This window comes from Pelodiscus sinensis, chromosome 6, assembly GCF_049634645.1.
Source record: "Pelodiscus sinensis isolate JC-2024 chromosome 6, ASM4963464v1, whole genome shotgun sequence".
In the NCBI taxonomy this organism is placed as follows: Eukaryota; Metazoa; Chordata; order Testudines; family Trionychidae; genus Pelodiscus; species Pelodiscus sinensis.
This window is the reverse complement of record NC_134716.1, coordinates 100,684,071-100,701,709: the sequence shown is the minus strand read 5'-3', so window position 1 is coordinate 100,701,709 and position 17,639 is coordinate 100,684,071. Positions and strand designations below refer to the sequence as shown.

The following is a 17,639-nucleotide window of genomic DNA, read 5'->3' as shown; positions in this document are numbered from 1 at the left end:
GAGGGGGAGGGCTGAGGGACATCGGGTGGGTGGCTCGATCTGTGCCAGGTGCAAGGTCTGCTGGCTGGGTGCTGGCAAGCTTGCACCTGGCACGGGCACTGTAGCCAGCCCATGCCCCTTTAAGGGGTCCGGGGCCGGGAGGGGGGCAGACGAGTTTCCCTGGTGTTGGCCAGAGTGGCCACCAGGGAAACCTGGGGAGGGCTAGCCTTCCACTAGTTCGAATTAAGGGGCTACACACCCCTTAATTCGAACTAGCTAGTTCGAACTAGGCTTAATCCTCGTAAAATGAGGTTTTCCTAGTTCGAACTAAGCGCTCCGCTAGTTCGATTTAAATTCGAACTAGCGGAGCGCTAGTGTAGCGCCTATTAAAGTTAATTCGAACTAACGTCCGTTAGTTTGAATTAACTTTGTAGTGTAGACATACCCCTTCCTAGTTCTTTCTCCTTAGAAGGTATCTCTGCAGACTGAAGCCAGGAGAGGTTGTTAGGATTACATACACACACTTGATAGGTTGACAATGACTTACCATCCAGCAAAAGAGTGCATGACTCAGGGACTTATGTATATAATTGCTACATATATGGCTTTGTTAATACCAGTTAGCCATTTCTCTCTCCTCACTCAATACCCAGTCTACAGAAATTCCCCCCCCCCCCCATGTAAAATAAAATACAGCAGACTATTTCTTCCAAAAAAGGACTGTCTTTTTTTTTCCCTATTGGATTCTTTTTTGCAGCCACAGTGGATTTGATTGTGTGTTTGTGTAGCACAGCTACACTTCCCCAAGGGGAGGCCTGTTTACACATTGTGGTTTTGTGAATAGAGAGTTGACTTTTATTCCCATCTCTACCATTGGCTTTGAGTGTGACTTTGGGCAAGTGTCTTCACAATTACGTGTCTCACTTTCCCAATTTGTAAAATGGGGATAATGATACTGATCATTTTTGTGAAGCTCTTTGAGATCTATTGATGGAAAAATGCGATTTATTATTATTATTATTAGCTAGTAAACTGCTCCCCTGGCTATTTTTCTAAAACAGTTTCTTCCTCCAGTCAGCTAATCTATAGCATGTAGAAATGGTGTTATCAAGGCTTTTCCCTGGATATCCCATTTTGCCCCATTCTACCAACATGCTTGCAGAGGAGGGTACCTGGTAAATAACCCATGTCCTCTTCACTGAACAGAAGCATAAATAGGTTTTATTTATCCTAACATTCTTGCATAGTCAAATAAGGGCTATGACAATATATGGAGTAAACAATGAACACAAGTAATTGTCCACTTCTTTGCATTTATGATCTATGCAGCAGTCTAGTATAGGATTTCTGTTCCTGTTCATAGATTGCTATTCAGGGATAGGTGTTCAGATATCCTGGTGACAAGTGTAGTAGACTAGAGACATTAAAATAATACAAAATGGCTAAAGAAGAAAGTTTTTTCTTAGTATAGAAATATCCCACATTAAAGAAGAAAAGCCTTTCCAAATCAAGCAGGACTGTTTTTGTCTGTTGATGTCTTACCTCCCTAAGGGGATCATTGAGCTCATTGAGAATGTTTTCCTCATCAAAGATCTTGCCTTGGTAACGGTGTTCGTAGTAATCATGGATTTTTTGGCGCATGTCAGCGGGTAACTTGTGAAATGACATGTATTGTTCCACTTGTTTGTACTAAGAAAACAATAGAAAATGAAGAAGAAAGTCAAAAAAAGATTCAGTCTATTAATCTTTTACAATCTAAGGCTATTTAAAGTGCATGTAAAATGAAACCTAATTCACTCAATTGCTTAAAAAATAAGAAATGCAAGTGTTGAAATGCTTCTAACATACTAAGAAATGCAATATATCCATGAAAAAGAGTGAACAGCACATATAAAGTTGTTGATTCCAAACACTGACAATTGATATGTTATTGATAAGATCTGTGGGTTAACAAAGACTATATTCAAAAAAGGCAAGTCAGAAAAATGAACAATTAACAAAGAGTTGACAGCTGTAAAAACTGTCACAAAACAAAGAAATTACCCTTTAAAATGACCAGGTTAAAAAAATCTGATTTACAACAGTTTAACAAATGAATATTCTAATTAGCAAGTGTGGTGTAACCATTGGGTCATTCATCTATAATAATGTCCATTTTCAAACGGGGATTAAAATTAAGGTCATTTCAATGAAGGCCATTGTTAGTCCTTGATAGCAGATGTAAAGTAAAGAGCATGTATGCTGATACGGTGTCCACTGTTGCACTAATTATGGAGATGGATAACTTTATGTTCATGATTTATACACATGAACTATGGTTTGTAAGAAGTGTTATATATACTTTTTATTAAGAGAATTTTGAATATATCATATAAACACCCAACAATTTAAATAACTTATACTGTTAAGGTTATACTGGTGGTAATGCAAACATTAAAAATCAAAGAAATCATTAGTTAAGATATTAATATCTACAGCAACCTCAAAGCCTTGCAGTTTTAACATTACAAAACCCAAATGCACTTTCAAAACCTTCACTCCTACCCTAAACTTCCTCTTAATATCCAACCTCACACATAGAACTCCTCAAGTTTCACTAAATTGAATTATCTTAACTTCTATCTCAGTAAGATAGCTTCATTTTACCAACAACATTTGACTGGAAAAATGTACATTCTGTTATTGCTCTTCACTTCTGAGGTTGGAGTTAAAGTTATGCAAATTGAGGAGGTAGATGTGTTTTATTGGGGATGATTAAAAATATAAGTAAACATAAAAAAGGACTTTCCTGTGGAACGGGATCTGGACTTAGAGGAATAGGGTAACTTGGAACAGGAAACTATGCTTGGATCTAGAGCCACGGATCTTAAAGATAACTAACCTACCTTCCAGATTTATTATGCAGCTACCTCTTCTCCTAACAAAGCAAGGTCACCGTTTGGTTGTGCTAGGAGAACTGGGAAGAGCCAGAGAAGAGGGAGAGAGCCTCCTTTCCCCAAGCCTGCCAGAAGGAAAGTGGGGAGGTAGAGAGCCTCTTCCACCCTGAGCTGGACTGGGGGGGAGGGAGAGAGGCCCCGCTGGCCCACGAGGGGCCACTGGGGAGGGAGAGAGCCCTTGCTGGCTCCTGGAGACAAGCCAGCAGGCAGGGTGCACAGTCCCCACTGCCCTGGCTCCACCCAGGGAGAAGCTAGTGGCCACTCACACACCCTGCCATGAGCCCCTCCTCACCCTCTGTCCTGATTCCTACACTCCTCACATCTTGCCCTGAATCCGTCCTCACCCCTCACCCCGGCACCCTCCCATGTGCTATGATCTCTACATCCCAAAGACACTGTTCTGACTTCTTCACCCCCCACATCACCAGCACTGCCAGGTAAGTCTTTTAGTAATAAATAATCCAGTGGAAAAGATACTGCTATGCAACTGCAGCATGTACATAATAGCATTGCATCCTCTGTGATCACTTCAAAATTCAATAATTTGTCCTAATTATGTTTTTTGAAACCAAAAGGATGTTATAGAGACTAAATGGATTTAAAGAAAATTTGGTTATAAAACAAAGACAATGAGAGAAATGGGGAAGACTCTCAAGCTATGTTTCCCAGAAGCTGTACAGCTACCTATGAAGCTCTGCACAGAGGCTCAGAGCTGTAGTGGTGAGAGATGCCTCTTTCCGCCAACCCTAGTGCAGGACTGCTGTGGCTGGGGAGAGGGGCCTCTTCCCACCAGCCCCAGAATGGAGCTTCCATGGACTGAGAGAGGCCCCAACACACACCTGCCATGGCCAGGGAGAGGTGCCTCTGACCACCAGCCTCTGGCTGTTGGCCCTACTGCAGAGCTGCCCTGGGCTTGCCTCCTATACTCCAAAACCTGTATTCCAGGCTCCACCCCAGATTCTACCCCCCTTCACCCCGCAATCTAGTTAGAGCCCTCACACACACTCCAACTCTCTTCCTTGGCCCTGAGCTCCCCTCATACTTTTAATCCTTCAGCTCCCCCCACCACACACCATGCATTTGAGAATTGAGTATTGTGATGTGCATTAATATGGATGTTATGTGTCAGACATCACCTCCATATTGCCGCAAAGAACAAAATTAATTTTGCATGCACATATATAAAAAATAGAGGGAACACTCCTTTCAAGGCCTTTGTATGTCAGGTATCAGTTGCAAGTAGCTTCTGTTTTCATGTTTCAAGAAAAGTAGCTTTTACTGGAATTGTAGACAACTGTTTTAACCACAGAGGTGCAGTAAGTGGGCTCACCTCAGGATTTCAGAAAGTCAATCATAGTTAGTCTGGTGAAACTCAATTGAATGAGGACTGCTAGGATTCACAGAACTACTTAGAGAAGTGCAGATTTATTTTTAATAAAACATGACAAATAAAGCCTTTTCTCCTTTTGCCTGATCTGCCCACTGCTATAACCCAGACTGATATGACTGTGCTGAACTGCATTTCAACTTTCAGTCTTGTCTGATATTTCCTCGTGGAATGAGGAGTACAGCTAGTTTGGATTAGGAAGCCTAATCCGAACTAGCTACTCCGTGCCGCGTGTAGCCGCGCGGCACGGGGTTCGAACTGCCGGCATTTAAAAATGGCGCCGGCCGGCTTCATGCAAATGAAACCCGGGAAATTCAAATCCCGGGCTTCATTTGCAAGTGCGGTATGCCTACATTTCCCTCCTAGTTTGAATTAGGAGGGTAGTGTAGACATACCCTCGGAGAGAGGCTCTTCAGCTTGACTACATCCTCAAAGATGCACCACAGCAGTTCAACCAGAGAGCAGACCACAAACCATTGTGGGAGATGCAATTTTACCAAACAGCCCAGCAGAGAGAGAATGGGGACATTTGAACTGTAGCCCCATGAAGTACTGTGGCAGCTCAAGAACACAGTTTAACAATGAGCTGATCCAAGATAAAACATTTCAATTCAATTCAAGAAACCCCCCAAAAATGTTTTATTTTTCTTCAGGTAAATTTTAAAACATGGGGTGGGTGGAAATCAAACTTTTCAAGTGGAAAATTTCAATTTTGCAAAATTCCATTTTCTGACAAAAACATTTTGATGGCAATTTCATACTCACCTACATAATGTAAGCTGCAGGTTAATACCAACCACTATATAGATAATTCAGGAACTGTACTATCACTACCTGCTTTCAAAGTGCCATCAGATGATAAGCAATGTTCATTATTGCTTTGGACTAAAGTTGAACTGACAACCCAGAGAAAGACTCTATGCCCTGTTATCATTATCCTGAGTAATAAAACTATATACTATTAAAGCTCCCAACTCTTAATTACTATCTTTCTAACAACATCTCTTTCTAAGAGTTGGAATGTTTTGATTCCATACATGATAGAATGTTTTGGTGAAGAACATTGTAATTAGCACAGTGTTTGCAAATGAATAATTGAGCTTAGTAAATAAATACCAATGGAAGTAGGAGAATTTCTTGTAAAGGATAAATAAGTATTCTGAAACATCAATCCTTATTAAAAAATGAAACTGGCATCAAAATCATATTCTTAGTTATAGCTCAGTGAAACATTTTCAACCTCTATTAAATTTGTTTTGTATTTAATTAAAACTTGAATGGATCCTTTCAACAAAGCAGTTTGAAACAGCGGATATGACATTTACCTGCCTGTTCAAAAACCAAACCAACCACTTGCCCCCACGTGACTATTGAGTGGCTCAAGCCATTTTTTTTCATATCCCACCCACAGGTAGCCAGAATAGCTAATTTGGCAAACTTATCCTTCTCTTTCCCTACATCTGTCTCAGCAGAATGGCAACAGGAGGAGGGGGTTAGTTGGAGGTTTTTAATTTTAAAGGCAGCTGAGGTTTTTATAAAAGGAAAAAGCTATATCTTTGTTTATTGCAAAACGTTTATATGTTCTCTCGTTTCTCCTAGAAAATAGCTCCCCAGCCAATATCATGTATTGAGATAGAATCTGCTTAATTTTATATACAGTTCTGTGCTACCTTGACAGTTGTGACTTTTTAAAATTGAAGTTTTTGGGTGTTCCTCTCTCTCCCCTCCTCCAGGAAGTACAGCCTTCCAGCTTATTTGATTAAGAGAAATACAGGACAGTTAAGGCATTCAGTACTTATTCCGTATTTTTGTTTAAAGCTAAAAGCAGTGCTTGTTTTATAAGTGAATGTGTAACAAAAGGTATACAGTAGACCAATGCATTAATCTTGAAACTTGCACCACTTAATTGTAGTTTTGGGGTGCCCTGTGCACAACAAAATGTGATGGTTTTGTTTTAAAGGAAAGACACTGAATTTCTGTTGCAAACTCACCTGGATCTAGTTGTTTGTGTGGGTTGGGATTTGTTTTGGAGACTGCAAAATGCAAAATCATAGATTTACAAAATGTAAAATCTGATAATGAATCTGCACACCTTGCATGGGTCAGAAGAGTTGGCAAGAAGCAACGGGTCTATTTGGACTACTTTTTGTAGTTGTGATGCTCTCTCTCAGCTTCCCTCTAATTCTTTATGCCACCTTGCCTTGTGGGACTTCTCTGTTTTCCCAGGGGCTACTCTTTGAGCTGCACATTCCCTTCTTCTCCAGGTCTTGCTCTCTGCTTCTTTCCCATCTTCACAGCTTTTTGAACAACTCCCATGGATGCAAACCAATTGGAACCCTCCTCTGCATACAAGTCATAGTACATAAATTCAATGTTTTTTGCATCAGAAGCTTATGGTTATGCAATTTAGATTTGTGTTCTCTCCTTCCCCAGACTAATAACGAGTGATTCTCTCCTTTTGGTGCAGTTGCATACAGTGAGTATGTACGTCCTCAAAAGAATTTGGTGGTATATTAAAAAGGTCCCATTGAGAAGGGTTTTGAGGTGAACCTTGTGTGTGTGTGTGTGTGTGTGTGTGTGTGTGTGTGTGTGTGTGTGTGTGTGTGTGTATGCGTGCGTGCGTTACAAGACTGACTTGAAAGTTCCTGAAGGTGCTTGGGTTCTAATGCTGATAATGGTCTTAAGATAGCTGGAGGTAGTTCAGTTTACTTGTTTGTACTGTTTAGCTCTTAGAAAACAAAGAATGGACTGTTATTCCGAAATTAAGGAAGGAGAATGTCATTTCTCTCTTAGATGATAGCTTACTGACTTACCATCTGCCTTTGTTAGATGGCAGTAGGTAAATTGCCGGTGGTTCCAAAGCAGACATTTTGAACAAAGAATGTATTTGGGAAGTGGTCTCAAAGTGTTTTTTCAGAAGAGAAAGTTCTCCAGGAATTTCTAAAGATCCATTTGAAGTTTAAAGCTAGGTAGAAATCAGGACGTTTATACAATAACGTTAGAAAGAGCTTAGAAGCCTGAACTAATTTAGACATAGTAATGTCCCCTCAGAGAATGTTAAAGAACCCTGAAGGGATTGGGATAGGTTGGTACTTTAAAATAAAAACAAAAACAAAACTTTTTTTTTTATTTTGTGGATTTTTAACTTTGCAGCAGTGTGTCAGCATATCTCTTGCATTCAGATCTTGAGAATTAATGACACACAGAACATTCCGAAATCTGCCAAACATGTATCCTCATCTGCTAAGTCTTCATTTCTGCTTCCAACATTTTCCAAAGACTCCTCCACCAGTGAGTCATGTATCCCCCATCTAATCCCATTCTCTTCCCCATCTTCACCATGGAATATTGTGAGCAATTGAATTGGCTTGAATTTGTTTATTACATTGTGTCCTTACCTTTCACCCCTTTCTTTGCCCACCTGGCCCAAGATATCAGACCGGAGTCTAATGGCTAAAGACTCATCAAAGCCCTTCTTCCCTTTCCTTCCATCTCTAGTCTCCGAGACTCAGACCTTTTCCCTTCATAGAATCATAGGACTGGAAGGAACCTTGAGAGATCCATCTCCCCGCCCTCAAGGCAGGATCCAGCTACACCATCCCTGACAGATGTCTATCTAACCTGTTCTTAAATATCTCCAGAGAGGGAGATTCCACCACCTCCCTTGGCAATTTATTCCAATATTTGACCACCCTGACAGTTAGGAATTTTTTCCTGATGTCCAATCTAAACCTCCCCTGCTGCACTTTAAGCCCATTACTCCTTGTCCTGTCCTCAGAAACCAAGAGGAACAAATTTTCTCCTTCCTCCTTGTGACACCCTTTTAGATATTTGAAAACCGCTATCATGTCCCCCCTTAATCTTCTTTTTTCCAAACTAAACAAGCCCAGTTCATGAAGCCTGGCTTCATAGGTCATGTTCTCTAGACCTTTAATCATTCTTGTTGCTCTTCTCTGTACCCTTTCCAATTTCTCCACATCTTTCTGGAAATGTGGCGCCCAGAACTGGACACAGTACTCCAGCTGAGGCCTAACTAGTGCAGAGTAGAGCGGCAGAATGACTTCACGAGTTTTGCTTACAACACACCTGTTGATACAACCTAGAATCATATTTGCTTTTTTTGCAACGGCATCACACTGTTGACTCTCATTCAACTTGTGGTCCACTATGACCCCTAGATCCCTTTCCGCCATGCTCCTCCCTAGACAGTCGCTTCCCATCTTGTATGTACAACCACACAACCAGTATGTTCAGACTAGAGCTGATAAAACTATCATAATGAGTAATCTCCTAGGCAAATTTCCCTGTGTGTGTGTGTGTGTGTGTGTGTATGTGTGCATTAACTATAAACAAACATTGATTTATACTAATGTTTGCTGTTTTCACTTGTCCAACATAATTACGGTGAATATAAATTTCTGCCCATGGGCTGATTACAGAATATTAAATGGACTATTAAATTGGACTATTAATGCTAGTATTCAATAATCAAGTTTCAGTAGCTGAGTGGAGTGGTCAGCTGGGTAAGGTCACATGATTTGATAATAATTGGGGACTTTAACTCTTCAACTACCAGGGGAGATGATAAATGCAGAATCTGTTTTTAGAAAGGGTTAACATACAGGACCTGAGGAATTATAGGCTAGTTATCTTGACTTCAATTCCTGGAACAAGTTATTAAACAATCAAATTACCTGAAACTGTTGTGTATTGGGTTATCAGTGATAGATTTTATTGGTATAATAACTGAGTTAGATCATTAAGGGTTAGCCCAGACGGTTTTGGTTGGTTCAGTAAAATGGAAAACCTGCAACTGCTGCAGCATCCTGTGTTTTCAAATGATTTCTTCCTAAACTCTGTAACTCTAATGATGTAACAGAAACCAACCTAATTTCCTTCTTTGATAGGATTACTGGTCCTAGCACTTAGGAGGATACAATAAAGATTCAAAACCACCATGAGAAGTTTGGAGAACGGGTCTGAAATCAACAAGATGAAATTCAATAAAGACAAATACAAACTACTGAGGAAGAAAAAAAAAATCAAATGCATGAATGCAATGAGGAATAACTGACTGAGCAATATTACTTCAGAAAAGCATCTGAGGGTTATAGTGCATCAGTTATTGAATATGAACATGTGATGCAAACACAAAAAAGGCTAATATACTTCTAGAGAATATTAACAAGAGGTAATAATTCTGTTCTACTTGGCACTGTTGAGGCCTTGTCTGGAGGACTGTGTCCAATTCTGGGTGTCTCACTGTAAGAAGGAGGTGGACAAACTGGAGAAAGAATAGGAGAGCAGAAAAAGTAATAAAAGTTATTTAAAAATTGGCCTCTGAGAGAGGTCTTCAAATATGCTGAGGCGTGTTTTATAGTAGGGAATGGTTGTCAATTGTTTTGCATGTCCACTAAAACTAGGACAATAAGTAATTGGCTTAACCTGAAGCAACAGAGATTTAGGTCAGGCATTAGGAAAAATTTTCTAACTGTAAAGATTGTTAACCTGTTTCAGTATTTATCAGGGGAAGTTGTGGAGGTTTTTTTTAAGAATAGCTTAGACAAACACTTATTAGGGATGGTCTAGATTTCCTTGATCCTGTCTCATCGTAAGGTTGAAGGACTAGATAACCTCTCAAGATTCTTTACTGATTTCCTTTTCTATGATACTATATACTATTACTGTGGCTTGACTTCATAATCTAATTTGTATAACCAAAGGCAGTATTTGCACAAATCATTGAGACTTGATTCTCAGAGAGATGATGAAGCAGCATTTGATAAAAAGACAACTGACTCTGCATTCAATTTTTCCTGTTACATTCACTCAAAGGACCAGATTCTCCTCTCATTTACAAGGGTCTGCTTCTTCTCTCACAGCTGTGGAAGTGAATGATTCTTTTAAAGACACTTACACAACTGTGAGAGAAGAAACAGGCCCTGGCACATGTGCATATACACATGAACTGCTATTTACAAAGGGATGAAGATGCCTCTCCTATTCTTGTCTCTCTAATTTGACTGCCAGGACTGTGAAACTGTTGGATCTGGTTAAGTGCTCCATTTCATAATGCACCCAGCTCTACTTAAGATATCTGTCAACTGCTTGGTATATAGGCCACCACGGTTTCCATCACCTCACTGCGATCGCTGTCAATCACAGTCAGTTTAGTAACCATGCGTGCATCTTGAGTCCTGGTTACAAAAGAAGACATTTTTTTAAATCTCACTGGAATAGCTATGTTTGTGCTAGGCCTCCTAGTGCAGAACCTGACATAGAATTATAAATGCAGTGAAATACCAAAGAAAATGTTCACTGATGAAGGGCACCTTTCATCAACAAAGGATGTCTCACCTGACTAATTAGTGCAGAATTGGACTTCTTGTTATTAAAAGTATATAAAAGGAGGGAGGGATGGTTCAGTGGCTTGAGCATTGGCCTACTAAACCCAGAATTGTGAGCTCAATCCTTGAGAGGGCCATTTAGAGATCTGGGGCAAATCAGTCAGGGATGGTACTTGGCCCTTTCGTGAGGACTAGATTTAATGACTTCTTAAGGTCCCTTACAGCTCTATGAGATAGGTATATAATATATGACGATATAAGACAAAACAATTTATTCTCAGATTGTGTATTCAGTGCTCTGCCAGAGCAGTTAGTAAAAGCATTTCTGGAAAAAGGATGGGGTAAAGGGCAGAAATCTATCTTCCCATGCTACAAAAGATTCTGGATAAAATTCTGAAATGTGCTTAAGTGGCAAAAAAAGACTCCGTATTCAAATTAATATATGATAATGCCCAGAATAAAAGTTCTTAGCATGTACCTTTTTTACAAGATAAGCAACATTCTAAAAAATATAATTTAAAAAGCAATGAAGCTATGCGAGTTCCACTGATTTTCTCTTCACTTCAAAAATGTTACACTCTTGGTACGTCTAGACTGCATCCTTCTGTCAGCAGAGGGATGCAGATTAGGCAGGTCGACATCGCAAATGAGGCAGGGATTTAAATATCCCGTGCCTTATTTGCATTAAAATGGCCACTGCGTTTTGCCAACTCAGCACTTTGTCGGCAAAAAGAGGCAGTCTAGAGGAGGATCTGTTGAGAAAGAAAGACTTTTTTGACAGATCCTGTAAACCTCCTTGCAGGGTGAGAATGTCTTCCCTCCTATTCAGGGTGAGAATGGCTGCTATATCTGCATAAGTGTGGACCCACGGATTCGACCCCCCCACCAATATCCTACTATATGGTGTCACATGGGAATCCCCTTCAGAGCTGAACTCCAGAGAAAAAAAATCCAGAAGGCACAAACCCTGATTACTCAAATCCTATTTCTTGTGAAGCTAGGGGGAGCAACTAGTTGGTAACAGCAATAAGATAAAGAGAGAGACAGAGAGAGTATGAGTGTAATATATCATATGCATTTGACAAGGCATTACCAATAAATGTGGCCTTATCCCTCTGAAAGAGATCCTGTGCAATTCTTTAAGCACAACACATTTTAGGGTTACATTCTATCTCTCTAGATAATTTCATGGAGGTTAGGTCCATAAAAGGCTATTAGCCGGGGGATAAAATGGTGTCCTTGGCCTCTGTTTGTCAGAGGCTGGAGAGGGATGGCAGGAGACAAATTGCTTGATCATTGTCTTCGGTCCACCCTCTCTGGGGCACCTAGTGCTGGCCACTGTCGGCAGACAGGATACTGGGCTAGATGGACCTTTGGTCTGACCCAGTACGGCCGTTCTCATGTTCTTATGTGTATAGGACCCAGACTGATGGCAGTTTCATTCCACTATAGAGTTCCTTTATTTTGTAAAGTCTATGTTCCCGGTATATTGTGAAGCTGAGATCTGGGAAGGCTTTATCTGTAGTAGAATGAGAGGGATAATTTGACCTTTAGATTCATGGCACCTGCATCCTTGTCCCATTCAAGTCAATGAGAGTTTTGTCATTGCCTTCCCTGGGAGCAGTACTGAGTCTTTAATTTTTAGTTTAAAGGCTGATTTATATGAGAATCAGCCAAGAACAGGAATTCAGGAAATTCACTGTAACTTAATTAATTTCTCAGTCACTGTAATTAAAAAAAACAATAATGAGAGGTTGTATATTTGTTGGCAATAGAGAGGAAATGTTTGATTATTCCCTGTAAGTTAAATAACAGCAGGAAAGCATTTTTACAAGCAAGATAACTCTTTTGGGGGGAGAAGGGAACTAGAGAAAAACAGATATCACCAACAGATGATAGATTTTAGGCTTAAAAATCAATTTTAATCAGCAACAAAGAGCTGATGGAAAGACACATGATACATCTCTTCAGGAAAACAAAGGAGTCATCGTCGTCTATGGCCTGTATTTTTTTTTCCAGCAAGAATTTTTCAATGTATTTTATTTTGTTTTATTTTTACTAAACACAACAGATTTAAAAAGGCACTTGCAACCAACAGAGATATTCAGACTACTCATGAACTGGTCTTTCAATCAAAAAGTTTCAATAGTCCCCTGAAACAATTATGACAATTGTGCATATTAACTTGCAAAAAACATGTGCAAATACATTTTTGCAAACACAGGTATCATACGATTTCAATAATTAGTTCTGCTTAAGTCATTGGTACCATGACAACCAGCTTTTCCCCACCACCACAAATAAGCCTGATATTTCAATAGATCTGTAATCTTCATAGATTGAAGGCAAGTCACCATGTAATTTCTCCCAGTCATCACAAACCCAGAAAACTATGTTTCTAATAATGAAAGCCCCCATCATTATTACATGTCTCTTCCCCATACTGGAGTTCTCTCCTCAGGAGAGGTATCCTAAGTGTGAGAGGATACCAGGATATCATTTGTATGGAGGGCCCTAACTGTGGAATCAATTTGCTCTGGCTGGCTAAGACAGACTAACAGAAGACAAAAAATATAAAGAAAAGGAAACAGAAAAAATAAGGTGGGGGAAGGAAAAGGACACATGAATGGTAGAGGGAACAACATAATCTCACATCCCAGATGGTATTTATGATTTAGTTAGAGCAAGTTGAAGTGATGATATCATCTGAATTCATCTCTTTGGCCCAGTCTATTCAGGAAACATTGAGTTCTCAACTAAACAAAGTTTTTCATTAAAAAAAAAAGAAAAAAAGTTTTCCCTCTGCAGAAAATATGTTTCCAGACATCTTTTTAAAATGAAAAGTCAGATTTTTACATGAAAAAAATTCTACATAAATGATTTTTTGTCAATATCTGAACTGGAAGAAAACCCTATTTTTTATCTGCTCTGCCTATCATGTAAAATTATAATTGATAGGGGTTTTCTTTTCACTAAAAACAGATTATATACATAAAAAGGTAAAAATTACATTATATTTTTCTAGAAGCATATTGATAATGGCTAGCTTTAATGCACTTCTTATCTAACTGCATGCTTTCTTTATGGTGTTAGAATAGATACAATGTGCACAAAAAGAGTTTTAAAACTTTTTTCAGTATCTGAAATGAAAGGACATTTCGTATAAAAAGGTATGTATACTGACCATCATGTAAATATTCAGCTAAATGTGTTCCACTTTAAATTTAGCACTGACAATCTATTTTATATTAATACATAAATTAAAATATATTTCTGCAGCTATTAAAAGAACCCTTGATGTAAAATAATACTGTAATAGTAAGAGCCAGTGAACAAAGAGCTTTGCACTGTTAAAGGAAGGTCAAAATTCCATTAGTTTCCTGTATACTTGTTATGGATCTATACTGTATGTCCTGGTTACATATACTATTATGTTCTGAAGCTAAAGGTGCACATGTACCCTTAATTACTCAAAGCTCATGAAAGCAGAGGAAGTGTGGAGAAAATTGACAATCCTAGAATCTGCACAGTGAGAAATATTTTATCAGTCATAATATATTAGAAAAATACTGAGACTTCTTTCCTTCCACATTGATGATACGATCAGGATCACTGGTAGAAACGAGATAATTCTAGCTACTATCTCCATCTGGCTTGAATCATACATTTGTCTCCCATATTCTAAGATACACATTCAGAAACAAGCAGCTAGATGTAACTTTCTCATTTGGAACAGTAAGCTATACTATCGTCATTACTGCATGGCTATGTCTAGACCCCTCTTGCACAAAAAATAAGCACATGAGGCAAAGCGTGGAATATTGCCATGCCTCATTTGCATAATTAATGAGGCTCAGTTTTTGCGCAAGAGGCTTTTGCGCAAGAGCCGTTCTTCCTGAAAAAAGAGGAAGAACGGCTCTTGCACAAGAGAGGGGTTTTGCACAAAAAAGAATCATGTAGATGGCTCCTTTTTGCGCAAAAACCTCTAGTGCAAAAATGGAGCCTCATTAATTATGGAAATGGGGTGCGGCAATATTCCATGCTTTGCCTCATTTACAGAGTTCGACAAATCAGGCAATCTGCTCACCCGTGGCGAGTAGATTTTAGTCGGTGCGGTTGCGCAGCGTGGTCAGTGCATGCGCAGCGGAGCTCGCCGCCGTTTGGCAAGCTCTGCTCATTTGCATATTTTTTGTCCCAATATCTAGACATAGCCCATGAAATAACACACAGAGAAAAACAAAGAAAGTGGTTTATTTGTAAAATCTGATCCCAATATCACTTGGTTCTTTCAGATATAACAACATAATTATGAATATGGCTGCAATTATTGTATTATGACAAGATAAAAAATAACAAGTGACTATTCTAATCAGAATGTTCTCATTTATTTATCTCCCATTTTACAAGACTACACAATTTATTTTCTAGACAATGAGTGAAGACATTTGAAAAGAAACAAATGCCCATTGTTTTATATATTTGATGTTTAAAATGAAGATGAATAACTTCTCTGATTTTAAAGCATTTTGGGAAACAATTAAATCCCTAATCAGAATGTTAGAAAGCAGGTAATTGGGTAACCGTATAACCACTGAAAATCTTCCCTGGTTACACAATTACACACATCTGCACAGCGGGGTGGCAGCCAGCTCCCTAGGTGCCAGTGTGTACTGACTCCTGCCTGCTAATCCCGCTCCTGCGGACCCAGTGACCACCCCAGAATGCTGCCCCGTATCAGCAGCATGGAGTAGCAGACAGCTTCCCAGGAGTGAGGTGAGAGCCTGCATGTAACGGTTCATGGTAGCTAATAAGCCCAGAATTATTGGTTAACCATGCAAACAGTTATCGTATTACATCCCCACCACATAAAAATATTTAATGCCTTTCCTCATTTCAAATCCTGGTGTTTCTCAGAAAAGAACTAGGGTTAAAATACATACTATATACACCTTAAAAAACCTCAGAAGGCAATTATAATGAATGAAAATCGGACATGCAGAAGTGACAGAACTGGAAAAACGAGCAAGCCTGAGTGACTTTAATGGCCAGTCCATTTCAGGGGTGCCAGAAGAACTTTTAGAGTGAATGTACTGGCAGCCATTGAACCAAGATGTTATCCCTTTATATATATATAATGGAAACCACTTCAAGACAGGGGCATACACCTAGGACCCATAGTTCCAGCACCTATTGTCCATTCACATATTCCCACAATATTCAGAATTTTTACTTGTAGTGAATGTGCCAGTGCACACTTCTTATGCTGGGTGACACATTTAGAATCAAATCAGCATGCATGCTTTTTCAAAGCAAGACCTTACTGTTAAAGAGCTATAGCTGACAAAGTCTATGGCTGTAGCCCCACAATGGTCATTAAAATTAATTAATATATCAGAGTTCTGACTTCACAATTGCTTAAATAGATCATTTGGTCCTAATTGTGCTCTGAAAATATTTACAGAATGCCTACTCATAAAAGCGATTACAAGTCAATCAGAAATACAGACTTATTGAATACCAATACTGTTTATGCTTTTTAAAATAGAAATTTGAAAAGGTCTTTTCTCTGAAATCCAGACTTTTTTTCTTTCTAGAGCAATTTGTAAATGTTACAGCTACTAGACATGTTTTCAAATAAATACTCTAAACTCACATTGCACCTTTATATTATGGGTCTTCAAGCATTTTACAAAGATTAATTAAAGGCAAGAAGGTTATATGCAGGCCATCAGCTAAAGCTCACAAAAGATGACACAGTTAGTTGGTATTAAACTGCAAAAAAAAGTCAGGAATCAAGATTTCCAAGGTCATCTTCTAACCAGTTCAGCATATGGTGATCCAAATACGATCATAAAATTGAAAAACAATCTTCACATACCTAAAACAAAGCAAAGCGAGTGGACCAGAGCTCAACTTTCCTCAATTACTATTCTTTTAAAATATTTAATAGTTACTTTGAATTTTTTTGGCACCAAAATCATAGTTAATTTAGTCATTGAAGGCATGAGACAACAGATAGCTTTGACTACATCTGTATTTACTGTAATGATCAGATGATCACTCATGGGATTTTTGACAAGTTGTTTTTAGCATGAAATATTACACTTCCCTGTAGCTAAGCAGGAAATGAAATCCATGCAGGCTAATGGGAATTTAATACACAAAGAAAGGGAATAAGCTATATCAGAACAAAACAACTTTATGCAAGAACAACAGTTCACACTAGTGTTTTTCCTGGCATAACTCTACAAGTAAAAAATCACATTCCTAATCAAAACAGTTATAAGAGCATACAAAAACTGTATGTTAGACTTTAGAAAAAATTCCACTTAATGGAATATTCACCAGTGCCAAAGATGTTTAACCAAGTGTTAGTAGGAGTAATGTTCAAAGTTCTGGTGTTTATTTTAACACAGAAGTTGCCTGATGATGTATACAAGAAGTAAAAAAGAGGAAATACAGCAAATATAATTTCTAATTTACTTTTATGAATCCTTTATTTCATTTTGAGTATTTTAGTCTGTTTTATTTTGTATGTCTTCCCTTTAATTGGGACAGCAGCTTCATCTTGAGGCTGCCCACCGATGTGTTCCCATTACGAGGGTTCTTTTGCATGATACATGGTGACTTAGATATTGAGTATTTGGTTCCATTGTTAAATATATTTGAGCATGTAGCTCTGTTTATTATAAGTACATTTTTACTAATACTTTTTTAAAAATTCTCAGAGCTTTATTGGCAGGGGCACCAAAACTCAAAATCATGTATTTTGTATGAATAGAAGAATTAAAGAAAAAAGGAATCTATAACCACTGGAAAAGAGAATCGATAATTTTTCATTTATATTTTTCTTTGCCCTCATATCATAAATCAAATTATTTTTAAATGCTAGTTAATATATTAAAATGGTATGTGTAGTATAGCTTAAGTTGTGTGAAATATTGAGGCCTGGAGATATTGTTTAAATTAAAATATACATTTGTGAAAACA

General features: G+C 38.6%; 1 protein-coding gene across 2 annotated transcripts in view; it reads right to left on the bottom strand.

Moving 5' to 3' along the window:
• Positions 1-17,639, bottom strand: part of HCN1 (hyperpolarization activated cyclic nucleotide gated potassium channel 1) — a 296,887-nt gene that overhangs the window by 59,005 nt on the left and 220,243 nt on the right. For both annotated transcript variants that reach the window (XM_075932483.1, XM_075932484.1), the window contains one exon: positions 1,522-1,668. In XM_075932483.1, the coding sequence (XP_075788598.1) occupies positions 1,522-1,668 (147 nt within the window). The remainder of the gene's footprint in view (positions 1-1,521; positions 1,669-17,639) is intronic.